General features: G+C 54.7%; 1 protein-coding gene across 1 annotated transcript in view; it reads left to right on the top strand.

The window, feature by feature from the left end:
* The window catches only part of TMEM82 (transmembrane protein 82), a 14,381-nt gene extending 5,907 nt beyond the window's left edge, over window positions 1-8,474 (top strand). The window contains exons 6-8 of the mRNA XM_011993984.1: window positions 7,052-7,170; window positions 7,488-7,507; window positions 8,374-8,474. Coding sequence (XP_011849374.1) covers window positions 7,052-7,170; window positions 7,488-7,507; window positions 8,374-8,474 — 240 coding nt within the window. The remainder of the gene's footprint in view (window positions 1-7,051; window positions 7,171-7,487; window positions 7,508-8,373) is intronic.
* The last annotated feature ends 203 nt before the right edge of the window (window positions 8,475-8,677 follow it).

The following is an 8,677-nucleotide window of genomic DNA, read 5'->3' as shown; positions in this document are numbered from 1 at the left end:
CACTCCAGCCTGGGCAACACAGCAAGACTCTGTCTCAGAAACAAAACAACAACAAAAAAGAATAATCACAAACACACAGAGAGAGAAAGAGGCTTTTCTGAGGCGACACAGCTCTTCTAACAGGTCCTGGGATATGTGCCTCAGGCTGGCCTGGGCTGGGTCCCCTGGGGGACATGGCTCCTTGCAGACTGAGAAAAACCATTCTGGGTAGAGAACCGGGTAGAGTGGCGAGGAGGTGAGGGGGACGGCGGGCATGGACACTTAGTCTGGCACCCACCTGCAGTCTTGGGTGGATAGCAGCCATGTCCTCTCCCATCCCAGGCTGGGAAACAGCTGAAGGACGCGCAATGCTGACCAGGCCTCTGCTGGGTGCTCTGTGGTCCCCAGCCCCAACCCTGACTTCTTGAAGGCCATGGGCATCCTTCCCATCTCAGCCCGTTCAGGGCCCAGCTCAGGAAGGCCAAAGGGTTGGGTACCAGCTCCTCTGCCTACCTTCTGTGTGATCTTGGACAAGCCACTGCCCCTCTCTGAGCCTGGCAGAAGAATGACCACTGCCATGTGCCGGGTACTTTCCCTGTTTCATTTCTTTTTGACATCAGCCCCAAGAGGCAGGCCCTGTTATCCCTTTTTACGGAGTCAGAAACTGAGGCTCACCAAGGTTAAGTGACTTGCTCAAGGGCGCATAGGCATTAAGTAGCAAAGCTAGGATTTGAATCCAGGTGGCCTGGCCCCCAGACTCAAGTGCTTTGAATGCTCCCTGCTACCCTCTCTTTGTTGAAAATCTGGGGCCAGGGAAACTAACAGAGATGAGAAATATGGCTCCATTACTGGCAGGCTCTGGAATGTGGTTGCAGCCACCTTGGCTCAAGGGAGCCCAGCCCCAGTCCCCAGGGCCCTTTGATTCTATGGGGATCCAGGGCTGCACTTCAGGGCCCTTTCCTAGGGGAAGCCCCACAGGGCAAAGGAGACTCCCAGCCAGTGGTCTTTCTGGAGGAGGTTTGAGAGGTGTGGGGGTGGCCAGGAAGGCATTAGGGAGGAGGGGAGGCCTGGAGAGGGCACCTTGAGGATTCCAGGCTCTGATGGGTCCCTCCCTCTTGACAAAGGCACCACATTCACCCGAAGACTGCTGCTTGGGACAGGCAGGGGTGACCCAAGGATCCTTAACGCTCTACGCTCAGCGCGCCTGGGATACAGGGCAGGCTGCACCCAAGGCTGGGCCGGGTGGTTTCAGCTCATTCCCCCAAGAATGGCCACCCCTTGGACAGCTCCAGCCCACCCTTTGAACCGTGCTCCTAGCCCTACCACCAGGACAGGCCTCTCATCCCACGGTGTGGTCGCTGGGGTCGGGGAAATGCCTCTGGAATCCCCTCCCCCAATACAGGACCCAGTCCACCCGGCCTGGGAATGTGCTCTGTTCCCTCCGGGCAGGAAATGTGCCCCAATCTGGGAGGAAATGGCTCAGCTAGGTGGGCACAGGGCCAGCCCTCGCTGGACCCAGACTGGGCTCTGGGTTCCAAGCAGGGGCCAGTGTTTCTGCTGGAATGTGCTTCAGCCTCTCGATCGCTGGCACAGCCTGGGCCCCATTAGGGACAGGACCAGGAGGGGACTGGACTCAGCAGTCCTTTCCTTTTTATGGGCACAGGGATTGTTTTCCAAACAAAAATCAGGACACGTGGGCTGGAATAGCATTCTTTTCTTATCGAAATATTTTCGTGAAAATACTCACAGGGGCATAAAATGAGCTCACTCTAAATGAGGCATTTAGCAAATCTCCACACCAAATGGAGAAAAATAGGCCTGAAGTCCAGCAGGCATAGGACAATTCAAATTGTGTGGTCTGGGCAAAGCATGAGACTGGGACCAGTACCTCATGGGGACCCTAAGAGCCTGACCCCTGGGCCCTGACCTCCAGGACCAAGATCCTAGGGTCAGGGCAACATCGTGCTGAAGAGGTTGGGGACCAGTGTCCCTAGGCCCTGCGTAAAGTGGGTAGTGACCCCTGGGTGGCTGGGATTGGGGTAAGCTGGCCTCCCCGTCCTAAGCCCCCTACTTCTGGCTTTTCTGAGCTCTGGCATTTTCTTTCTGAGGCCTTGCATTTCTTCACCCATTCATTCATTCATTCAGTAAGTCATCACTGAGTAGCTGCGTGGAGCCAGGCATTAGGCTGGCATTGGGGATGCTGGGAGGAGTAAGGGAGGTTCCCCTCCACAAAATGTGCAAAGAAAAGTAAAGCCGGAGGCTGGGTGTGGTGGCTCAAGCCTGTAATCTCAGCATTTCGGGAGGCTGAGGCGGGTGGATCGCTTGAGGCCAGGAGTTCGAGACCAGCCTGACTAACATGGAGAAACACCGGATCTACTAAAAATACAAAATTAGCTGGGTGTGGTGGCGCATGCCTGTAATCCCAGCTACTTGGGAGGCTGAGGCAGGAGAATCGCTTGAACCCGAGAGGCGGAGGTTGTAGTGAACTGAGATCATGCCGCTGCACTTCAGCCGGACATCAGAGTGAGACTCTGTCTCAAAACAAACAAACAAACAAAATTAAAGCCGGGTCAGGGGACAGAGTGACGACGGGGGGTGGGTGGGGAGGGCAGGAGTGACAGAAGGTGTATTTGTTATCTACAGCTGCGTTACAAATTACCCCCAAACTTGAAGAGTTTAAAACAACAGACATTGATCGTCTTACTCTTTCTGTGGGTCAGGGATCCGGGTGCTGCTGAGCCAGGTCCTATGTCTCAGGGCTGCTGTCAAGGTGTCACCGAGGCTGTGGAGTCATCTTAAGGCCCAGGCCTCCCTTCTTCCTTGCCACTTGGGCCTCCTGCAGGGCAGCCCTACAGGGTGGCAGCTGGCTTTCCTCAGAGCCGGCCAGGGACAGGGGTGGAGGACAAGCAAGCCCACGCTGCTGCCGTCTTTTGTCTCAATGCTGAAAGTGACATCCTATTGTTTTGGTCACAGTCTATCGCTGAGGAGAGGTCCCCAGGTCCCACCCACCCGAGGGGAGGGCATGGATCCCAGGAGGTGGGGATCCTGGGGGCATCTCAGAAGCTGCCGTCCACGGAGGGCTCCTGTGAGGAGGGGGCATTGGAGCAGAGACCTGAACAGAGTCAGGGGACAACCAAGCAAACAGCGGAGGGAAGAACTTCCCAGCTCAGCAAGGGCCTTGTGGCAGGAACAGGCCAGGGGATTTAGGAAGGTGGTGGAGCTTGCAGTGAGCTGAGATCGCGCCACTGCACTCCAGCCTGGGTGACAGAGCGAGACTCCATCTCAAAAAATAAATAAATAAATAAAACAGCTGGGCATGTGCCTGTACACTCAGCTGCTCAGGAGGCTGAGGTGGGAGGATCACTTGGGTCCAGGAGGTGGAGGCTGCAGTGAACCATAATCACACCATTGCACTCCAGCCTGGGTGATAGAGCAAGATCCCATCTCAAAATAAAATAAAATAAAAACAGCGAGGCAGATCCAATTTTAAGGACTCCCTTTAGGAAAAATAATACAGAATTCGTATGAAAGTGACTATTTTTTTGGGGTGGGGGGGAGAACAGAGCCTCACTATGTTGCCCAGGCTGGAGTGCAATGGCACGATCTCAGCTCACTGCAACCTCCGCCTCCTGAGTTCAAGCGATTATCCTGCATCAGCCTACTGAGTACCTGGGATTACAGGTGCACACTACCACGACTGGCTAATTTTTGTATTTTTAGTAGAGACAGGGTTTCACCATGTTGGCCAGGATGGTCTCGAACTCCTGACGTCAGGTGATCCGCCCACCTTAGCCTCCCAAAATGGTGGGATTACAGGCTTGAGCCACTGTGCCTGGCCAAAAGTGACTATTTAGAACAAGGAAAAAAAGCACAACAAATGAGTGCAGACTTGGAGATTTGGGTCCTTCTTCTGATGTCTCCCTGGACAGTTTGCTAGGCGTGCTTCATGGACATGCTTCCTGAGTGAAACCGGCTTCCCTCCTTGTCTAGAACACTCTGTAACTCCGAGCAACTCCCAGCCTTCACAGGGGCCATGGAAGTAAGGCCATGAGCATAAGTTTTATTAACTTCACAATAAGCCCACCTCTGGCTAAGAGAGAAGAGGGGGAGACCCACAGGGCAATGGCAGGTTCCAGGCCACGTTGTGCTTTAGTAAGGAGAAGGCTCAGGGTTTAAGGGTGTGGAGATAGATCAGCAAGGGCGGATGGTGGGATAGATGCTGCTGGGAGCGGAGGATCCCAGTGGGATGGGGGCTCAAGAGGGGGCTGGGATCAGTGAGGGTTTGGGGCTGGCTCAGAGACCCTCCCAAATAAGGGGCAGAGGGACCCTGACTGGCAAGGCCTAGGGCGAGGAGGGGCCCCCTCAGTCCACTGAGCCTCAGGCCCCTCCTTGGCCTCTCCCACACTTCTCACCCTCCTCACCCTGGAGCCTGTGCTGATTTGCTGAGTGGACGGCCTGGCCGTGGGAACCAGCACGCCTGGTCAGAGCCAGTTCAGGCCCCTAAACCTGAGGGGGATTAACACCCAGACAATATTGTCACAGCCAGGTCTTGGGAAGCTGGGATCTGCCTGGGTGAGGAAGTTGGACACAGGATTGGAGCCTGAGAGTGGACACCATGTGGCTCTAGCTGTGGCCTGGTCAATTCCCACTTGACTTTTTTTCCTTTTTTCTTTTTTGGCGGAGTCTCCTGTTGTCTAGGCTGGAGTGTAGTGGCATGATCTCGGCTCACTGCAACCTCCACCTCCAGGGTTCAAGCAATTCTCCTGCCTCAGCCTCCCGAGTAGTGGGGATTACAGGCGCCTGCCACCACGCCGAGCTAATTTTTTTTTTTTGAGACAGAGTTTGGCTCTTGTCACCCAGGCTGGAGTGCAGTGGTGCGATCTTAGCTCACTGCAACCTCTGCCTCCCAGGTTCAAGCAATTCTCCTGCCTCAGCCTCCTGAGTACCTGGGATTACAGGCGCCTGCCACCATGCCTGGCTAATTTTTATATTTCTAGTAGAGACAGGGTTTGGACATGTTGGCCAGGCTGGTTTTAAACTCCTGACCTCAAATGATCTGCCTGCCTTGGCCTCCCAAAGTGCTGTGATTATAGGCGTGAGCCACTGTACCCAGCCTCATGACTATTTATTTAGAACAAAGAGAAAAAGCGCAACAAATAACTGGAGAAACACAATTTTAACTGGTTTAAGAAAAAGTAAGGGCCAGGCACAGTGGCTCACGCCTGTAATCCCAGCACTTTGGGAGGCCGAGGTGGGCGGATCACGAGGTCAGGAGATCAAGACCATCCTGGCTAACATGATGAAACCCCATCTCTACTAAAAAAAAAATACAAAAAAATTAGCCAGGCATGGTGGCGTGCGCCTGTAGTCCCAGCTGCTGGGGAGGCTGAGGCAGGAAATCACACCACTGCACTCCAGCCTGAGTGACAGAGCAAGACTCTGTCTCAAAAAAAAAAAAAAAAAAAAAAAAAAGAAAAAGTAAGGGAGCCCATAGTTGTACTCCAGTCTGGGTGACAGAGCAAGACTCTGTCTCAAAAGAATAAAAAATAAAAAGTAAGGGGAAAAAAATGCATTGACTCTGGAGGTCTGGTAGTAGGATTGCAGGCATGGCTGGATCCAGCAGCTTAAGTGATGAAATCAGTTATCTTTCTTTCTCTATCTCTTTGCTCTGCTGTCCTCTGTGGTGGTCCAAGTGAGGGGCAAAAGTGGTGTCAAGCTTGTATTCTGCCAGTCAACAAGCCCAGAGAGCTTATTTTAGAACAGTCACCATGATTGGCTAGACATGGGTCATGTATACATACGTCTGCAGAGCCAGGGGATGTAGGAGTCCCATCTTAACCCCAGGCACTGAGAGTGGAAGAGAGGTTCCCCAAACAGAAACTGAGTGGTTATCAGAATCAGGGAAAGCAGTGCTGGGCTATCAGGAGCCATGGATGTTCCTTGGATTCTCTTGCAGGACAAAGTCACGTCCTTCCCTTCCCTTCCCTTCAGCACTTTGTCCCTCTTACTAAAACTTCTATCCTTTATCTGGTGGGGAGAGCAAAGGAATTCATCTTTGAACACCTACGGAGCACCAGGTATTTTTACCCACATTTACCCCACCAGATTATCGCTATGAAGCCACAAGGGACAAACCTGGGTTTGCAACCCCTCTTTTGCAAGAAGAAACTGAGGCCCAGAAAGACGTGATTTGCCCAAGGTTTGCAAATGGCAGAGCTGGAATCGCTTCCAGACACTGATGTTACAGCTCTATCTGTGTCCCCATCTGACCCAGCCACCATGGGGGAGCTCCCTTTTCTCTATGCTCCTCCTCTCCCTGCCCTGCCTAGCACAGGGCCCCACACACAGCAGCACCCAGGAAATAAGCATTGGACTGACCTGACTCCAAGCAGGTAGGGTGGAGGATGGGGGATGGAGGAAGAAGCTGGGAGGCCCAAGGGGCTTCCGAGGCTGTCTGCCAAGCTGATGTCTGACCTTGAAAGCCCAAGTTTTCCTCTCTGCCCCCTTTCCCTGGGAATATTCGTCCCTATTCTCACACTGGCTCCTCCCCATCTCAACTTAACCCTCACCTCCTCAAAGAGGTTTTCCCATCCCCACTTCACCCCCACCCACCCCCTTTTGTCTCAGACCCTTGTCCATTCCTTCATAGCACATTTTACTATTGGTTATTATGATGTTAATTTACTTTATGGTTTGCTCCACCCAACCTCCCTGTAAGGTCTGTGGGGACAAGGACTGATCATGTCTGATTTGATCCTGTCGTCTCCTTGACTCATGCATTGCACACAGTGGGTGCCCGGCCAGTGTCCGCTCAGTCAAAGCTCTCCACTGTGGAGGTACCACCCCCGCCCTGGCAAGCCCTCAAACCTCTCTGCCACCCCTTCCCTGCCACTCAGGGTCTCAGCTGCCACCATCGTAATAGAAGATTGAGCCCCTTGCCTGCTGGGGCCATATGAGGGAGAAGAAAGCCCTTGTGAGCCTGGCAGGGAGGGTGGAGGGCAGCAGAGCCTCTGAGCTGGCAGACAAAGGGCGTGTGTTCTCGTCCAGGGCACTTCCTGGGTTTCCATTGCAGGAAGTTTGGCACCTGCCGATCGGTGACATCGACACCCGGGCTGCTGCGGGCCAGGTCGAACCCCTCCAGCCGGGAGCAGTGGTGGTGGTGGAACAGGCGGCCTGGGGTGCTGGAGGCAGGTAAGCAGAGGTGGTTGGACCCCTCATTCCCCTTGGGCTGTCCCAGAGCAGATGTGGGAAGCCTGGGTCCTAGACTAAGTCAGCCTGACCTTGAACAAGGCCCCAAATCAACCCTTCGTTGCCTCACTATCCCACCTGGGGGTACAACAGGTGGTTCAGGGGATGTCATGGAGGTGAGGGCAGGCAGCTCTACTTTTATTTCTTCAATAAACTTTTGGGTCACTAAGTACTTGTAAAGGGGTTCTACAGCCAAAGGCGCCTGAAAACCCCCAGCTTGCACCTTCCTCCTTTGCGTGCTTCCTGTCTCTGGCGTTCAGTGTTTCCCTCCCGGTGGAGGGTATGGGGAAGTCTCCTCCAAAGAATGCTGCAAAGCTGAGGTTTTGTGGGGGGTGCGGGGGCAGGATATCACTGCCAAGCCAGGAATGAGCCAAGCGGGGACTCAGCCTTGAGTTCCAGCCTCGCCCTGCAGCACAGAACTCTCATCACCTCCAAGCCCCGGCTTCCGAATCTGTAAAGGGTGGCAGTGGTACCTGTTCCTGAGACTAGCAGAGCTGTGTGCCCAGGGACACAGTGGCTCTGGTTTGAATCTGGCTCTGTCATTTGCCCCTAGTGTGGCCTTGAGCCTCTCTGGGCCTCAGTGTCCTTGACTGTGAACAGGAATCACCAGCCCTGGCGCCCAGGGCTCTTGTGGGATTAGGATGGGGATGAGGATGGGTCCCCGCACCTAGAAAGCCCCTGTCAATGGCAGCCGCTGGGACTGCTGGCAACAAGAGGGATGGGAGGGGCAATGATCAGTGGGTGAAGGCGGAGGCAGCCTCCTCCGACCCTCATAAACCAGCCTGCCTCAGAAACAGCCCCAGAGCCAGTCCCAGAGCCACCCTGGAGGGGTGACTAGCTGAGGGGTTGTGGGAGAGGGCCAGATCCTGCCTGGCCGCCCCGCAGATGGCACTGGGTCCAGCGCTCCTCCAGCCTCAGCCACTGTGGCTTTAATCAAAAGAACAATCTGTTTGCCTCTGAATCAGACCCAGATTCCTTTCCCCACAATGTTCCTGAGGCCTCCAGGGACCCAGGCAGTCCATCCCGGCCCCATCCCAGGCCCCAGAGTCCAGGCTGTGCCTCCCCTCCCGCTCCTGTCCTATCTGCTTCAGCTGGGAGGGGGAGGGAGGGGTTCAGCCACGGGACCAGCCGGGCCCTGCCTTCCAGAGCTCCTGGAGCGGCCTGTCCCCGACACCGGGACCCACCTGCAGAGGGCTTACCGCCCAGGAGAGCAGAACAAGGTGACCTGCTCCACTGGGGGTCTCTGAGACCCCCACCCCCAGGGACACTCCCGGAAAAAGCCCCCAACCCAGCATATATTAACCACTATTAATCACAGTCCTGGCTGTGGCTGTCACCTTTTATCCTCAGGACAACCTGGAGAGGTAGGCAGTGGCTACCTCCACTTTACAGATGAAGATACTGAGGCTCAGGAGGTGGCCTGACTGCTCCAGGTCTCACGCTTAGTGAA

This window comes from Mandrillus leucophaeus, unplaced genomic scaffold (assembly GCF_000951045.1).
Source record: "Mandrillus leucophaeus isolate KB7577 unplaced genomic scaffold, Mleu.le_1.0 Scaffold439, whole genome shotgun sequence".
Taxonomy (NCBI): domain Eukaryota; kingdom Metazoa; phylum Chordata; class Mammalia; order Primates; family Cercopithecidae; genus Mandrillus; species Mandrillus leucophaeus.
Note: the sequence above shows the minus strand (reverse complement) of the source record. Positions and strands in the feature narration are given on the sequence as shown.